Source organism: Labrus bergylta, chromosome 6, assembly GCF_963930695.1.
Source record: "Labrus bergylta chromosome 6, fLabBer1.1, whole genome shotgun sequence".
Taxonomy (NCBI): domain Eukaryota; kingdom Metazoa; phylum Chordata; class Actinopteri; order Labriformes; family Labridae; genus Labrus; species Labrus bergylta.
This window is the reverse complement of record NC_089200.1, coordinates 8541822-8560530: the sequence shown is the minus strand read 5'-3', so window position 1 is coordinate 8560530 and position 18709 is coordinate 8541822. Positions and strand designations below refer to the sequence as shown.

The 18709-nt window shown below is 40.2% G+C and overlaps 1 protein-coding gene across 1 annotated transcript in view; it reads left to right on the top strand.

Moving 5' to 3' along the window:
- The window catches only part of brinp3a.1 (bone morphogenetic protein/retinoic acid inducible neural-specific 3a, tandem duplicate 1), a 65964-nt gene that overhangs the window by 24309 nt on the left and 22946 nt on the right, over positions 1-18709 (top strand). The window contains exon 4 of the mRNA XM_020637290.2: positions 343-527. Within this exon, the coding sequence (XP_020492946.1) occupies positions 343-527 (185 nt within the window). The remainder of the gene's footprint in view (positions 1-342; positions 528-18709) is intronic.

The following is an 18709-nucleotide window of genomic DNA, read 5'->3' as shown; positions in this document are numbered from 1 at the left end:
GGTTTTTAACATCGACTTTCACTCTGTTCGCCATTTGTCAACACCCCAGTCTTCTCAAGTCCTTGGCACTCTTTGTTATTAAGAGACTTACTCAATAAAGCATCTCAATTTGTAATGACACTGTTACTCCAGCACTGTCACCAAATTTAGACGTAGACTAGAGTATTAAATCAGCAAAGGCAGCCAAGGTTCAGAAGCACTGAATAACTGTGACTGTATAATGAGCACTTGGCAGGTTAATATCTACCATGACATCTCTAGGAACGTAATATGTGTGCACAACAACAAGGGGACGAGTCAATAATGTAGTCTGTGTGCGTGTCTGGCTGTGTGTATTCACAGGGGAGGAGTCCTTAATGATCTTTGTGGACAAGCGGAAGTTGAGTCGTACATCAGAAGTGGGTGAATCCAATGGCACAGCTGTGACTCTGGAAGCTCTGCACCAGCTGGCTGCCTCCTACTTCATCGACAGGGAGAGCACCCTGCACAAGCTGCACCACATCCAGATCGCCTCCACTGCCATCAAGGTAAATGCTCGCTGCTGACTGGCTCGACATAATACCTATTAAAAAAAAGAATCAAGAACTCGCCATTCCCCAAAGCATTTGATTGCTGCCATTGTTTAGTTTGTTTTATGATTGCAGCCATTTCAGGAGGGAATTGTTCAAATCAGTTTTGTTTCAATGGATGAACCTCATTATTGTATTTTTGAATTAATGAAATCATGACCAGTATGGGGGCTGCATGGTGGTGCAGTGGTTAGTGCTGTAGCCTCACAGCGTGGAGGTTCCTGGTTTGAATCCCTGTTGGATAGGGCCTCTCTGTGTGGAGTTTGCGGGGAGTTTGTTCTCCCCGGGGGTTCTCTCTGGGTTCTCTGACTTCCTCCCACAGTCCAAAGACATGCTGGTTGGGTTAATTGGTGACTCTAAACTTGACCTTGAATGTGAGTGTGGCTGGTCGTGAGTCTCTATATGTCAGCCCTGTGATTGAATGGAGTACCCAGTCCAAGGTGTACCCCACCTCTCACCCAATGACAGCTGGGATCGTCTCATGCCCCCACCCACGACCCTGAATGGGAAAAGCGTGGAGATAATTGGTGGATGGATGACCAGTATGGGCCATTACCGTTTAATGAGCAGACTAAATACATTTCAAGAGGATCTGCTGTCATTACTGGCCAATCAGGGTCCCCATTTTTTTTGTCGCTGTAGATTGAGACTCAAATTACTTTCGTAAATCTTTTCTAATAATTATTTTTTAGAAAATGGTGAATAGTGACATGAATACAGCAACAGAATATTACAGGATGTTTATCATAAAATATGACATCATATTGGTTAACTATAAATTTAACCAGGATTTGATGAAAAATATTCATCATATACATATATATATATATTTTTGTCTTTGGTGCAGCACAGTATGAGGCAGCCTTATGTGTGTGTTCGTATGTTTTTTGAGATAATAATGGCGCTTGCGCCCCCCTTGGGCATCAGTGTTGGAACAAATCAGGACACTCTACAGTGGTCAGGACTTGCCAAGTCCCTTCCACTTACTACCAATTACTGCAGGCACTTTACGACCCATCAATGGGTCCTTGGTGGGCTGCTCTGGCCCGCTCTAAATGCAGAATATTATTACGCTGTATATTATTAAAGCATATTTTACAGGACATGAAGCAAATTCAGACCTTGGTTGACAACATTAGACCCTCATTCCCTAACTGGACTCTCTACATGCATGGATACACTTCAGCTACTTCTAATGCCGTTTTTAATTAATTAACCCTCCGCAGTGAATGTGCCGTTTAAGACCTAATCTAATGTGTCCAATTCAGAGCGTCTTCCTTAGGAGTGGGGCGCCATCAAACATTTAGTACAGTGCTTTAAGGAAAGTTAACCAGAGAATGCTTTTAATGAAAACAACTTTTTATTACCACATTGGCTTACTTGTTCGAAAAACTTTGTTCCACAGCAGTTTTTTCCAAACTTTATAACAGGAACTCTATAATGCCTGCTGACACAATGCACATTGAGCTAAGTAAACAGCAAGAGTGGAATCAGGTATCTTGTCTTTTTGTGCACAAGGCACATTTTCCAAAAAGTCAAATTATGTTTGGACACAAATGAAATCTGTGTGTCAGGAACTTTGTTATCTGGGCTGCAGCCTGTCTTTGCCAGGACACTCTTAGAATTTGAATCTCAACAAGTTTCTCTCCTGCTTAAATCAAAATAAAAGTATGCTAATTTGCTAAACATCTTAAGTGCATTTGTATATTTTGTTTATTAGTTATTTCTCATGCAGCAATTCCCTCAGTTGTGTGAAGCTCTCGATACATTTGTTGGCTACAGAGTGTTCAAAACAATATGTCTCTAGTAATAGCTTACTGGGCATCATTGCAACGTTTCACAGTTTTGTTTCAACCAATCCTCCAAATTAAACAGCAAAATATGCTGCTAGTCCATGTCTTCTGGAAATGCATATATATAGACATTTTCTGCCAACTATCAACCAGTCAGCCTGATTTATCTGTGGCTTCCAACAGCAAAAAAGCAAAGAGTCCAACTCTTTCATATCTGATGGCATGTTACTGTTTGGTGGAGAAATATCATGCTTTGAGAGAAAAGTGGAGGTTGCTAATGTTAGACGTTGCTCATCATGGTCATCACTTACAGTACAGTCGACAGAATGGCCGCCCTTGTCTTTAAAAGAAACCACTTTGACTGTTTGTATGAAATGGGAAACAAACAGTGGTCTCCAGGGTCAGAGTCTAATGCTTTGTTGACCCATTCATACAGCCTGTGTCTCTCTCTGCAGACTCTAGTTCCTCCATTGTTCTCAACAGACAAGGGTCATTACTCACAAGGTCTCACTTGAACATAAACACATTGTTTTGGGGCATCTCTGCTCTGCACATTGTACCTTCTGCCGTGGTACAATTAGCTCCCTCTGTCTCGGAAAACTCCTGCAAGAAAGCTTCCATTGTTCAGTCTGATTTTTGGTTCTTTTGAGGCAGCTCAGGTATTTTTGTCTTAGCTGGTGCTGGGGACTGAGAGGCATGAGCATTTCTCATAGCGCTTTTTCACCTTGACAAAATCTGTCAGGTAAACAGTCAAGTTTTTCCTAGTGCAAAGCTGTCAAAACACCTGAGATCATTAATGTTCCTTTAAGAAGCACAAGTATTCATTAGCATTTTAAATCATTTAAAGTAATTTAATGTTGGAATTTAAGCACATTTTTCGGTTGATAGTAATTTGGAAGAGATGGTAAATGTACAGTCAACAAACCTCAGCATCATTAGGCCCATCCTTATCATCATGCAGCTGAAACTTAAGCGACATATTGCTTTAAACGCACAGTATGTAAAATTTGCCGCCATGGGGCTCTCAATCAAAACAATAACATCAGATGACATCTAGTCTGGCGGTGAATCATGGGAGTTCTCTCTGCTACTCGCTCCTTGATGTAACATCCGGTGTTTCCTTGGCAACAATAAACATTTTGTGTCTCTCATGGCGGCTCATCATGCTGTCTGCCGCGACAAGACACATCCCGTTACAACTAGAAAAAAAAAGGATTTTGATGTAAGTACTCATATGTAATCATATATAACATAGGCTTAGTCCATTTTTAATTAATTGAGATATTTGAATGTAAACATTGTCATACAATTCTATATACTATACCTTTAAGAAATATAAAACGTACAAGGCAAACCACTCATCTACATGACGTTCTTTACTGTGCTGGTTTATGAAAATATATACTCCTTCTTCCTTACCCTGCAATGTTTCCACTCGTGGTTCTTTAGTGTGAGTTTGCGTCAGACATGTACACATGCACGCTCGATGAGCAAATAGTTGGACCAAAGTGAGTAGATGAAGCGAGCTGCTTCATGCGCACATTCAGAAGTCCTTTATACAGAACAGCATGCAATGCATATGAAGTTATGCTTATGATGTAAACATCACCTTGCATCTTTTACTGCTTAATACCTTCGGGGTGTGTTCATTCATCACTCTGTCAGTTCTTATCAAGAAGAAGGAATTGAATCGGCTGAGTTTGCCCTTCGCGCGGCACACTGACTTCTGCGTGCGTTCTACAGAATGTCGTGCCTCACGTGGCTTTAATGTGTTTTCCCTCGCCCGTGGTGAACAATAGATTAACGTCACGCAATGTAGGTACGATCAGTACCTGCAGAAAAAAAGGCAAAAAAAATAAATAAAATATCACAGACTCTGTCAGCTTATGCAGTCTGTCATGTGCCGTGTGCTGTGATCAGCTGGCTGCCTCTGCTGCAGGTTAGTGACAGGTTGCACCACACACAAACACATCTGGCCTAGTGTACACATCTCCATTTCAAGCTGTATTAAGAACTGAGTTTAGACTTGATGTGGGACAGTCTGGGGTGAAATGATACTCTTGAAATATTCATGTAACGCTTTCACAACATGTAGATGAGCTGAGATGGAATCTGACAGAGGAGAGATGGATGCAACAATGTCAATAAAACACTCTGTAATCTATCAAATGAAAGTCTACTTTTGAAAGTATCTGGATAAGAGTGAGGACAGGTGTGATGGACAGTGTGCATGATATCTCCTGAGTCTACAAAGTTCCTGATCCAACATGAATAAAGCTGAGACCTTGTGATGTGCAAAACAAGACCGATAATTAACACAAACTGTTGGGGATTTTGTTCCTCCCCTTTAAACTTTGAAAAATGCAAGCAAGTGTGTATTTGTCTCATTTCTAGTCAAAAATATCTCATTGACATGCCAACATAAACCCATTATTTCAAGATATAACAATGAATAAATAAGGTCTGCATTGCCAGTAGTGTGTAAAACAAATCTGCCAAGGGGGAAAGCTAAATTTAGTTGAGCGTCTTGAAATGAGAAGTACTCATATATTTAGATATACATATTTATATATATATATATATATTTGAAGGCCCCCTACAAGTAAACTGGATATCTGATCTTGCCAAGTGAATTAGGGCTTAAAATAATTAGATTTTTTTGACGAGAAATTAGACAAATAAACGCTGCTTAGATTTCAGATTTTGAAGTTTAATACAACCTGAAGGCATGTGACCCAACTCGTCTTCATACATGTACATTCCTACCAACAAAACTCCTGATTCATGTTGTTAATTTTGTCAGTAGTTCTACGTTTTGTAAGGTAACAAAAGAACCTGGTAAAGCGAATTACACTTTATTTTTCATGTTAAAATAATTTGTAACATTAAGTAATGTTTCATTCCTGAACACACGTATGTATGTGATATTACACACTAACATAGAGAAATAAACTTGACTTGTTTTACTCACAACTCAAAATCCAGCGTCCGCTGAGACGACCTTGTGATTGTTTGACCCACCATTGCCAATGATGGTAACCCAAAGAGCCTGTGTTAACTTTGGAGGCTACAGCAGGTTGTTGTCTAATTTGGAACATAAATATGGATTGTAACAAGCTGCAGCAGATGAACCGTTAAACGCATGTAGATACACTTTTAAAACATTTTTTTAAAAATCTACAGTTAACAGGTCCAACCAGTGTACCAGTTGCACATTGGTGCTGAGAAACATGAGAAATGCGTCACTTCCTCCCTCATTAGGTCAAAATCATGCATGCAAAGAAATGCAGCTTTACTGTTAAACTCATGGAGTGCAAGTTTGATTGAAAAGACTCCTAAATTAAAGACAATAAGTGACCAGTGAAGGTTACCGGCGCGACTCACAGGCTGTGGGTCCGTACTTCACACCCTCTGCAGCTAGCAGGGTTACAAACTCCAAATGAGATGGTACTACAAGAGCTACAAAGCTGCACAGAAACCCTAACCTGCTGAACACAACTGAAATCGTCACCCAAGAGAACAGTCCCCTGGAAGCCCCCCCCTCCCCCCCAAAAAAAGATGGCATCTCATATAATGGTGCAACTCATGATGTGTATTTTAAGGTAGTTGACTTTTCATTTTCAACTTTGTGCTGGCAGTTTCTCTGTGAAAGAACTGTGTTTTTGTTCTGTCCTGTGTTTTTGTTCTGTCCTTAGTATAAATGAAAAGGGAAGCTGTCTGGTAATGTGAGGAAAAACAACACTCTATACTTACATTTCACATCTCGAAAAAAAAAAACATTTGGAGCGTGAGTCACACAGACGAGATCTTTCACTAGTACATGCAGGAAAAACATTTTGTCTTGTTTTGTGAAACTTCACCAATGTTCGGTTAGTTTACATGCTTGTCTTTTATGGAGTGGTATGTTTGGAAGGGGATGTCACTTCTTGTACCAGGAGGACAACAAAACATTAGGCGCTCTTGAAGACAACTCAGAACCATCAAGGTCTATTTCCTTCATTGTGACCGTGGAGCTGCGGCTAAGATACCCAAATGGCTTGCCTTTTTTTCTGAGCTTCGGCCCATTTTTCATTGACTTGTCCTTAGTGATGCCCCACTATACAGTCCATCAGAGATAAAACTACATTCTCTAAAGTGAGTTGGCAAGAGGACGCTGAGCTGATTTGGCAGCCGCCACCGAACCAAAGTGCTGCTAAAAACCCCTCTGATTTAGATGAATAGAGAAAGAGTCCTCTGGAGCGCGTTTGTTTGTGAGGCATTTTCAGGTGACTGATGTAAAATATGCACAGCGTCAGCAGGCTTTAATTCCTTGCATGTTTTTTTTGGGGGTGTTTTTTTTTTTTTTTTACCTCACCCCAATGAAGACGGATGCCAAAACAAAGCCGTCTTAAAGAAGAGCGCTGGTCCCCCTGGTTTTAGGAGATAACAATTTTTAAATGGTAGAAATGCCTGGCCTGGAGGAATGAGGGACGGAGCGCGTGCAGCAGCACTGGAAAATAATCAAAGACGGGGGGGGGGAAATGAGATGGGAGAGTGAGGAGGAAAAAAAAAAATGTCTCTGGCTGTTACATAGTGTGATGAATCAGCCCTTTCCATTCCTGTAATTTCCTTTGAGAGCGCCCGCGTCATTTGTCAAATAATTTTGTGGTAGGAGTTAAGGTGTCAGGTGCGTCCGAACGGAAAAGATGAGACGCTGGGATAGACGGCCCTTATTTAGCCAGTTCTCTTAGCTAAAGATCAAGGTGTGGCAGGTAGACAGGAAGTGCGGCATCAATCAATGCACTTACCTTTGATTTGCAGCCCGGGCTCCTCTGTATTGAACATTCATTAAGCTAAACTTGGGAGGAGAAATATCATTGACGAGGAGGAGAAGTGATAAAGAATGTTTGACCCAATTTGCCACGGCGAGCCTTGAATGCGCAGCCAGTCATTCGGCTTCTTTACGCTTCATTTGCCCGACCAGACAAGTGAGACTGGAGCTTCAGAAATCAGATAATGGCTGCTGAGGAAACGGGGTGCAGAGAACACGGCGCCCTGAGTTTTGAGGCCGTTTTTGATGGCACGATAAACTAAACACAAGCAAATACAGGAGAAAAAAAAAACAACAACAACAAAGCACTCCATCCTCTTTTATCACAAATGCGGATGAATTATTCATCACTTGCAGATTGTTTTAGCATCTTCATTATTCCGAAAGCGACGTACATTTTCTTTTTTTTGTGTGTTTGTGTCTTTTCACAATGTCTTCAACTTCTTTAACCTGGAACAGGATCTGTCGCTTCCCTCCCTGGATATTCTATAGATGAAGACACCTCAGATCATTCATGGTATAAATATGTAAGATAGCTACTGGCTTTAGCTTCTGATGACAAGAATTTTTAGAGAACTTTTCTCTTCCAGCCAGTTCTTTTTAATCTGCAGCTGCTTAAAAAGACTTGATGCCTGGAGAGGAAAAATACACAGAATCAAATTTGCCCTCTTGGCCCCTTTTCAAGTGACTGGTGCTTCCGCTAAAAGAGAAAGAGCATAGCTCGGCATCTATTAAGAGGACTCAGTGAACACAACACCACATACAGTATTATATTCCACTTTCTTCTCCCGCAGGCTCCCCTTTGCACCCCTGTGGCTTCAGGCGCCTTTTTTTTTTTTTCTGTTTCTGTTCGAGTGCACACAATAATCTCATTCGGATGCTATTTTCTTCCTCTTCCTCTTCTTCTTGCTTGTAGTTTATAAGCTTATCCCTCGCTGGTTGACATTAGAGAGTAAGCCAGTTGCCACAAAGTGCTCTTAAAAACATGCATCCAAATCCTCAAAGACTGAATAAACAGGCATAAACGTATCCCACATGCAAATGTGGATTTTCACATTCAGTGTGCCGCGATGATTAAGGAGAAACTACCATTCATGGAGGTGCGGCGAATGAGGCAATTTTTGAAATGAGGGATGATTTTCATGAAACATTAATGCTATCTTGTACTTTTCCCCCCTCCATCAAGCAGAAAGTGCAGCCATTTACAGTCCATTGTTGCTCATTTTGACAAAACAAGCTCACTAAGTGACATTTTATGCTGTTTTTGGTGGAATTATTCATGTGAGGGATTTGCAGCTGTGATGAATCTTCATCAGTAGAATGCTCTTCCCTAACAGGTCTTATAATAATATTAAAGCCTTAGTTTTTCCTTTTTTTTTTTTTTTCAATAATGGATGTGCCTCAGGGCCATCTGTATCTGTGGACCATGTTAACAGGCTAAAGTGCTGCGTTGCCCTGCAGAGGCCCCACACCAATAACTGAGCTGCTATCATCCATCCACATGCTGCGTAAGATGGAGCATCATCACATTTAGATAATATAGGTATTTTAATAACCTTATTGTGCCTCATTTCCTTTTATCATCTCTATTTCATTCAATTTCTTAACTTTAAATATTCAGTTTAAGCCCCAGAAACTGGAATGTGGTGACTTTCTACTAAATCAAGGTCGAGGCAGAAAATACATCAATTTCATCTTATCATATTTTACATATCTAATAAGATTAACACTTTGATCTATGTGGTCCAAATGAGTCTCCTTGTGTATATATTGTTATTTTGGGGCATTGGTTTTGACATTGTGTAAAGGGTTGTGGCATTAGATCACTGTTCATGGCTGCTCCACCATTAGCTTTATTCTCCAATAGCTCTGAAGCCTTCTTTAATCAGTTATACAATGGTAGTTGTACACCTGGTCTAGTTTACTATATCTATGCCTTTGCACATGCAGCCACATGTTTAATGAATTACAATGCCCAAAGACGTATATCAGTGTACTTCTAGTGATTAAAGATACAACAGAAAACTCTAAGTGCTTGGTCTTTTTTGATTCACTAGTTTTGTTTTTTTTGAATTTTCAAAATCTAAAAAACACCAACCAGATGCATAAGATACCATGTCGTATCACGTAGCATCAGGTGGTAGAACAAGATTCAAAACCAAGTCCAACAAAAACCAAGACAAAGACAAAAAAAAGTACAGGAGCAGAGAACTTGGGTAAAGCAAATGAAGTGACAAAGCAGGGAAGAAACACAGAGGATGTTCAGGAAACTCTGAATGTAGTATGCAGTATGTACTGCATACTGCATACTGCATACTACATTCAACAATAGTATGCAGTATGACAGCCAGTCCGTTTTTGCTGTACATGCGGCTAAGCTGGTTTCTGGTCTTAAAATGCATAGAAGTACTGAAGAAGCAGAGCAGGATTTTCTTGCACAACTTCACCAACTATCAAAGAGTGAAAGGCTTGAAGAGGTCAAAAAGCTCCATCAACACATGTAGTGTGAAGATTGAAGTTGATAAACAAATTCAAACGACAAGTTTGGGTTTGTGGCCTTCATCAGGCTCATCCAGAGCTAATCTCCAAATCCAATTGCATATTATTAAGTCATTTCTTCAAATATCCTCAAGGTTTTCATGTGTTTGGGGTGGCTGTAGCGCAGTTGTTGAGCGTCGGTCTTCTCTCAACCGGAAGGTCTGAGGATTTGAGTCCCCAGCTCCTTGTAGCCTAAGGCAAGACACTTAACCCCAAATTTCTCCCGCTGCTTATTTGAGTGTGTATGAATGGGATTAGTGACTTCTGATGGACACTTTACACAGCAGCCTCTACCATCAGAGTGTGAATGTGTAGGTGTGACCTGCAGTGTAAAAGCTCTTTGAGTAGTCAGAAGACTAGAAAAGAGCTATACAAGCTCAAGTCCATTTCCCATTTTTACCATGTCTAACATCTGAGGTAATATAAGTGATGCACTCATTAATAAATATATAGATTGGTAGTTTTCATTTTGCATCATCTCTAACTCGGAAGTGTCTGGTTTGCCCGCTGCCTGCAATTTGTCCTTGCATTACCAACACTGCATGTAACAAACTAACAGCATGACACAGCATGAAAGGCAGAAACCCTGGCTTTCTGTTGCAAAAGCATGCTGGCTTTAGCTATCATCGGTTTTGATAACAATTGTAACTGTATCATTAAAAAATAAATAACAACCAAGTATAAGTATGTTTTGTGTTTTAATTTACTGCAGACCTTATTTGCTGTGAAATGTTTGCTGTGATTGTTATGTGTGAGTTTGCATAAAATCAAGCATATTCGTCCTTGAGAGCGATTGAGGGCTGTGCGAGTCTGCGCTGGTGTTTGCATAACCTCTCTTGTGGGAAACACTGGGCCCAGACAATATCTCCTCCTCCGCTGTAGAATCTGAGCAAAACTAGCAGCTGTGCAGTGTTCAATTCAGCTACGCTGCCAAGTCCCGGCTCTGGCTCTCAACTTCTCGGGAAGGTTCAAACGACACGTCCTGAACTGACGCACTTGTGCGCTGGGCCGCTGTGAGTTGAACAATGTCAGCTTTCCGAGCAGCACTGTTTCCCTTAACAATGTCTCTGGCAGCAGGCAGAGCTACATTTCCACTGACAGAGTGTAATATGAGGCTAAAAAGGATGCCTGCAGGGCTCACTGGGGACTGTGTGTTTTGCTGCTTGAATATACAGACTTGTGACAAAGAAAAAAAGCGGAATAAATGAATGGAGAGATATAAAAAATGCAGATACTTCCATACAGGGCAGGAGGGTTTGGCGACTGGTTTGATGAAAATCGTGTGAATCTTATCGGCTGTGGCAGTTGCCGTAAACAAATCTCAATTCAGGTGTGAACCCCATGAGAAATGCTAGATGCACATTGCCACCAACATCATCAAAAGACTAAAATATTAAAGATCTTTGGGAAGAATGATATCCCTCTTGTGGGTATAGATTGGTATATAGATTGTGTGGACTTGAGAGAATCTACACCAAGGAGCACTGAGGTTGCTATAAATGGTGATCAAACACGTCACTGAGGAGTTCAGTTGAAACAGAGCACATCTTTCAACAAATCAAGTGCCTCCAGGCTCAAGGACAGCAAATTTCTGAAGAACAAACGGCACTTGAACACATCAGTTGATCCGCTTTGATTTCACCGTTTGGAAAAAAGCAACGTCTCATCGCGACGGTGTCTTCATCAGAGTAGGAGTGAACAAAGACTAGAGAGTAAGAAATGGTAAATGGACTTGAGCTTGTACACAATTTTCTAGTCTTCTGAATACTCAAAGCGCTTTTACACCACAGGTCTCACCTACACATTCACACACTGATGGCAGGGCCTTCTATGTGAAGGGTCCATCAGTATTAACTAACCCATTCATGCATATTCATACTGTACACCGCAGATGAAGAAGCGGAAGCAACTTAGGGTTAAGTATCCTGCCCAAGGACACATCAGACATGTGGCTGCATGTGCAACAGCATAGATATAGTAACCTAGACAAAGTGTACAATTACCATTGTATAACTGATTGAAGAAGGCTTCAGATATGTTGGAGAATAAACCTGAAGGTGGAGCAGCCATGAACAGTGATCTAATGCCACAACCCTTTACACAATGTCAAAAACAATAGACCACAGAATGGTGACCCCTGACCCGTCTGTCAGATCTGCATCATTAAAGTTCTGAGAATTAATTGCAGTTATTTGTTCTTCTTAGAAAGAGGTATTTTCCTTCCTATCATAGGTATAATGTAGAAAAACAGCCTCTTAGTTGTGGTCTTGACTAGTCTTGATTTAAAATGCATTGTCCGCCCAGTCTGAGACCGAGACAAGACCGAGTAAAAAGGCCTTAAATTCTGAGACGAGACCTTCAAAAAGTGGTCGATTTCGACTACTTCAACATTACAATAGAAACCTTTGATATATATAAACATAATTTTTCCAGTTTCCAGAATGCATTGGTACATTTACATTTGTCTAAAGATGTCTATATTTGTAAGATCACACACTAGAGAAGGATTCCATTCAGAGATAAATCCTTGAGTGAATTTTACCTGCAAAAGATCTCAAATCAAGGTACAGATGTGAAATGTATTTCTAGTATCCTCAATTCAATCCACCTAAAACATTTTTATTTTGTTCTAATCTGAGATTTACATCTACATTAGATGATGTTCAGAAAATGATGAAAAAAAATCTGTAGTGTCCAATGGAAGCATATAGCTGACCTTGCATTCTTGCATTTGCAACAATTTGTTCTACAAAAAAAAAGTTATTTTAGCATCTTTGACAAATCAGTGAATGTGCTTTCTTTGCATGAATATCTATGTCATTCCTCTCATCATTTCAGATAAAGGCCTGCAGAGTCATTATTGCAGATCAGTGACAATGATATAATCATGTCTCATTGTATCTCTGTATATACGCCAATTCCTAATAATCCAGTGATGCCATTTGGCAGATCTGAGATCCCTCTGATGTATGAATCTGGTATCCTGAAGGATTTACATACATGCATATTGTTACATGTGGACAATATGATTTGGGGCATCTTTCAAACTCAGATATCCCTGTTTTCTACTCTATAATGTTGTGGACCTGTGACTGATACGTGAACCTGTAAACCATTAGTTCAGTCCAAATATAGGTCTCTCTCTTTCCGGTGTTGGTGCATGTTTGTATATGTTATATTTTTGTAAGTTTCCTTTGTGAACAAACGTCGAAATAAGAAAAAGCACAATAAATAACTTGTATACATGTGTAAAAAGGTGTAAGTCATGTAGACCTTCAAAGTAACAAATATCTTTAATTTTATAAAGTTTAAGACTTATTCACAATAAGGAGCATAGTGATGTAATGGTTGGTCAAGAGCAAAAGAAAACGTCTCCGCTCTTAGCCTGTTGTTAGGTTGACTGAAAGTGAGGTTGAATGACAGCAATTCCAGCATGGTGACAGCCATCCAACTGGACTCCACCAAAGCCCCCTGCAGTAACAGATGGGTGACATCACTCAGGCTTTATCCATAAATATTTACAATCCATCCTCTTAACATCACCAACCAACCACAGGGCCACCTGCGCCCCTAGACACATTACATCCAATTCAGATGGTTAATTGTTATGTAGTGATTGGTTTGGGAAAATGGATCCAACACCACAATGGAAAACCATGAGGGTGGAGGCCCAATCACTAAAGACGGAGATGGAGTTTTATGATTTGGTAATCCTCTTTTATATCAGGCAGCTCCTGCGATTTAATTTCTGTATTTCTAGTGAAATTCACGACAGTAGAAAACAGTACACTGCACTGCAGATCAATGTGTTGTTTGGCCATTTTGAGATTAGTGACAGACTCTTAAAATCACAGTATTTATTTATTCCAAACCGAATAAACCAGCCGTTCAAAGAAGAAGATGACGATTGTAGGAGTCTCTGAGTATCTAAAAGAAATATTGTCAGTATTATAACATTCTAGCTGAGATATTAGTCAGTGAAAAGACATCAAAAGACATGCCTGGAGTGGCACAGTGAAATTCATTGAGATAGATAAACAAGTCACGTCCTCAGCATGCGAAACCGTCACAAACTGCTTATTCTGAGAAAGCCTTTAAGTGCAATTAAATGTTCCATTAAATGCAGCTGTTGCTTATTCCAACACAGTCAGCACGATTATCTTGTACTCAATTATGGCACATTAATAATTCCCCCCCCACCAGCCCATCCGCGCCATTTACATATCATGTTCCCGGAGTCGCTTGCTTTCTCGCTTTTAGCAGACCCGCAAGGTCTTGAAAGTTCCTGAAAATACACAAAAAGGGATTTCTTTTTTTTTCTTTTATTGTGGGGTTGCTTTCTAATAGAGAAGGCTGACTGTGCACACATGCTCTGCTCCAGCGGTTTCCTTTTTGCAGATGGCCTCATTGCTATGCATAGAAAAGCCATCCTTAGATTTGCATTTGGTCAATTCTCCTCTTTAAGTAGGACATCTGTCTGTGTTAGAAATTAATCTGCGGATCCCTCTAGAGGCTGCGCTGATTTTAATTAATTGTGTTAACGCGTCAATAAGAAAAAAGAAAAAGAAAAATGGAAGTCAGTTACTCTCCCTCAATCTCTCGTGCTCTCTCCAGCTCTGTCTGCCTGTCCTGTCGAATGCGATGATGTCTTTGTATTCATAGGACTATATTTCAGTAATTACACGTTGAAAGCCGAGATAAGTATCTTTGAGTAGGAGACTGAAAAAGACTCCCATGCTGTTATTCATCGTTGTGTCTTTCTGTATTTATTTTCCTCTTTGACCTTGTTGTTGTCAGAAATAGACGTCAAAAGAAAAGACAACTTTTCTGCCTACAGTGGCAAAAGTCTCCTCCCCCCCCCCCCCCCCCCCCACTCCCCTGGCAGGATATCACGGATGCTGTCATTAATCTAGCAAGGATATGTTGTTATTTTCATTGAACCTTTGGGAAAATATTAAAAGAAGACACCTTCATGGAGCTTGGCAATAATTTGCAAGTGACAGCGAAGGAGATAGATTTCCCTTCAGGTTGGCAGTTTATCTTTGCCGCCCATGGAGCCTGGATACATGTGTGCTCTAAATCAGGCTTATGTCAAGGATGATTGAGCTGAGATTGTGAACAATCTAACCATGAGCTCAAAGGACTCTACAGGGTTGTTTTGTGAGTGTGTGTGAGAAAGTCTGTGTTTTGTCAGCACAAATCCGGCGTTCTGGCTTTGAACTTTGGGTAAAGTTGCATCTTTCAACACTTTCAAAAGCAGTTCTTTTTTATGCCTCGTCTCAGAAGGAATTCTGTTTTGACTTAACTTTTTTTGTTTCTTGCTTCCAAGTTTGTTCTCAACTCCCAGAGTCTCACTAAACAAAATTAATTTGGAAAGCTATGTTTCTATTCATAGTCACTTCTCAGCATGTAAAAATGATTGTCTTTGAACTCTACCTTGATACAGTCTATCTCGCGCTTAATTTATCTAACTTTCCAGACTCAGGATAATTGCATGAACCATACCTTACTGCTTCTGCCAATTTTGACACTTTGTAAGTTTGAGATTCTTGTTTGCATATTCACAAATGTCATCTGTGTTGTTGTTTTGTTTTGTTGATTTTTTTCTTTTCTTAGCTCTGTTTTTAACCAAGGTCACAATCTTTAACAAAAAAAGCTAACCTCAGTCTTTCCATTTCTCATTCACTACTTATCCTTACATAAACGTGTGCACTATACTTCATCTTACCAACACATCTAACCAGCAGCATTGTTTGCTGTCCTTTACTTAACCAATCAGTTACATTGCCCAAACTTCAATTCAATTCAATTCAATTCAATTTAAGCCTTTATTTATTCTCGAAAGGACACTGAGGTTTCCCTCATTTCCAATGCTGTTGAGATTACAAGCACTGTAAAACAAGCAAACACAACAAACACTCAGAATCAGTGATCAATTAAAAAAATCAGCTTCAATTAAAACAGAAACGAAACAAAGTGGCTCGCAAATCAAATTCCTAAACTCTGGAAGAGAGGGAAGAACTCTGATCCTTAGAGTTTAACTAAACAATTCAAGTGCTTTGGGAACTCGCCATTGCCCATCTTCCTACTGCGCCCTCAAAATAGCGGGAACATGCTGCCAAATAGACTTTAGATTGGGATTTTGTTGGTTTATGTCAAAGTCATTGGGTGCGTCCTTAAGATAGCAATGTGTCACCTGTGCACCTTAACCACCCTTCGTTTTAACACCAACCATGGATGGGCACTAAAATGGCTGTGAACGCATCTCCTTTCCCATTGTGTTTGCACTGGGTGTGAAATGACAGCTCTGAAGTGGAAAATAGCGCTGATACTTGCACAGTACGCCAATGCGCTTTGTACCTCAGATTGTGCACCTAGAGCACAATCTTTTTCACCGTGCAAGAATCATGAGTCCAGTAAGAATTAAGATGTTAAAATGCTTTACCCTCCAACTGTGAAGGAATATTTTGCAGGGAGGGCAATCAGATGAATTTGCATGACACTGAGCCCTGACACAGATTTTTTAGATTCATACCCAGACCACTTCTGTTCTGTTTTAAAACTACCAAGCACTTCACGTGAGCCTAATGTGGAAGTGACTTACTAATAGGGGTTTTGTTTTAAAAGACAACACTGGCTGACTTTGGCTACCTTGGCCCCTAATTCAGCGTTCAAGAGAAATCCTATCAGTGTCATCAGTCTCATATCATCTGTTTGCAGGCATTTATGGGTGTTAAAACCTCTGTGTATTCAGTGTACCTTGATGCGTCAGTCTCTGATTAGATGTGACAGCTAAGTATGGACTAATGGCTGGAGAAAATTGGAGCAGTCTCTATAGACATAGTTGGCGTTTCGTCCTGTTTAACTTGTGTTATTGTATTCACTCCACCCACATATTGAATCACACTTTTTTAATTTAGAATAAATGTAAATATAGAAATAGCTTTGGAGCGAAGCCGACAGAGAATGTGTGGTGTGCAGTGAGTCTTCATATATAAATTATATCACCCAACTGGTAATACAAAAACAAACACATTCAGCTCGAGTGGAGCTGTGGATCAGTTATCTGCCTGAACAGCTTCCAAAGCTTCATTTCTCCCACACCAACATTTCCTTCTGCTACACAGGAGGTGCCTTTATTAAAAACATGAGGACGACAGGATCATTCCACTTGTTCGTAAGTAAAAACAAGAAAGCAACAGATGCCTTACCAGACAGGCTTCTACGCTCTGTTGGGTTTGCTGTCATTTAGTTTTTGTTCACCAAAATGTTACATTAGCATTGGACCTTCATTGCATGAATCCAACACGACAGCTTTGCTTCTTCTTTTTTTTTTCTTCTTTTGTGCGGTGGCTGCAACTCAGTTGAGTTGCTGTGGCTCAGTGGTAGAGTTGGGTCATCCCTCAAACGCAAGAGTAGGACCCCATATTGCTCCCCAGTGGCTCAGCCAGCCGTGCGTGAATGGGATTAGTTAATACTGATAAAAAACTTGACTGAGCCGCCTCTGCCTCAGGCTTTGTTTACATGTGCAATAATTGTGTTTGGGGAATCTAACTACACTGTTAACATGGACGCTAAATAAAGTGATCTGATGAAGATGTGTCTACTCATGCACCAAGAATTGAAACCATATTGACATGGCGCATATCTGTCCTGTCGGTCTAATCAGTCAGAAAAGAAGCTCTTCCTTCCTGTTAACATACATGGAAATCGTACTCAAATCTGTGAGAAAATGTTCTCTGTTCTGTATCAACACATCAACAAAATGAACAGCTGCAGCAGCCAATGATACGCTCTGATATCAATAAAGCATGACATGTCAACGGCGTCAGGAATATATGGATAATGACCAGAACAACGATGAGCATAAATCACCCCTCTTGTTCAGAATGAAATTTATTTCACAATGGGCTGGATCGGGCAAATCCTCCAAATGATATGTTAACATGAAGCTTTTTTGCTTCTGATAATGCTTTTACTCTGATGATTTGTTTCCATGTCAACACACAGTAGTGAGTGTGTGATAGTAGTGTGAATAGGTGATTGTGACATGCAGTGTAAAAGTGCTTAGTCAGAAGACTATGATGGACTAAACAAGTTCAAGCCCATTTTCCGATTTCCTACACAGCTTTTAGAGGTCATAGTGTTTTGGCTCCTGTCACAGAGAGAGAGAGAGAGAAAGAAGGATTTGGGGTAAGTGGGGAAGCTTCAGGTTTAACCCTTAGTGGAGTTCTTCTCATTAGCGAACATTTGAATGGTCACTTATGCTGCACACTTAGGCTGCTTCTCTGCAGGTAGTGTTCTTTAAGCCCTATAAAGCACCAACTCCTGACAAGTCCAACATCTTGATCTCTGTGCTCTGGGAACAGCTCATGAAGTTTGAGTACATTGAGTGTGTTCAGAGAACAACGACAATCATTTCCAGGGTGAATTCATTATGAGAGATTGATTTTGCTTCCTGGCCATATCATCCTATATATGAGGGGCCATTACTACTAGTACTTGTCGTACTTGTAAGATGTGAATAATAAGCCAACTTAGCGCCTTGAATTATGCTTATTTTTTATTTGTTCCCAAGTACATTTTGCACTTCCAGGGTTGCAGCTGGTTGCAGACTCAAACTGTCAAACACCTCATTATATCACATCTGAGCAACACTCTGCTCTAATGGAATAAACAGATGTAACTCTAATCGCGCCCTCCCTTTATTTGGCAGCTGCAGCTGTTGTTCTTTTAGGGGATGTTTAACTTCTACATATTTGTCAGAGATCCATCAATTGCAATTTCGATGTTTTTTCCAGGTCTGACCTGCCGATACCGATTTTGGCCGATACCAATTTTTTTTCCTTTAAAGATGTATTATTAGCAGCAAACAAAAACATTTGAATAACTTTTATTTGTTGGAAAAATCCACTATTGGTTGACTGTTTAGGAGAAAAAAAACAATGTCAAACTGTACCAGGTTACATGAGGGCGCAGAGCAGATTGGGAGCGGTCAA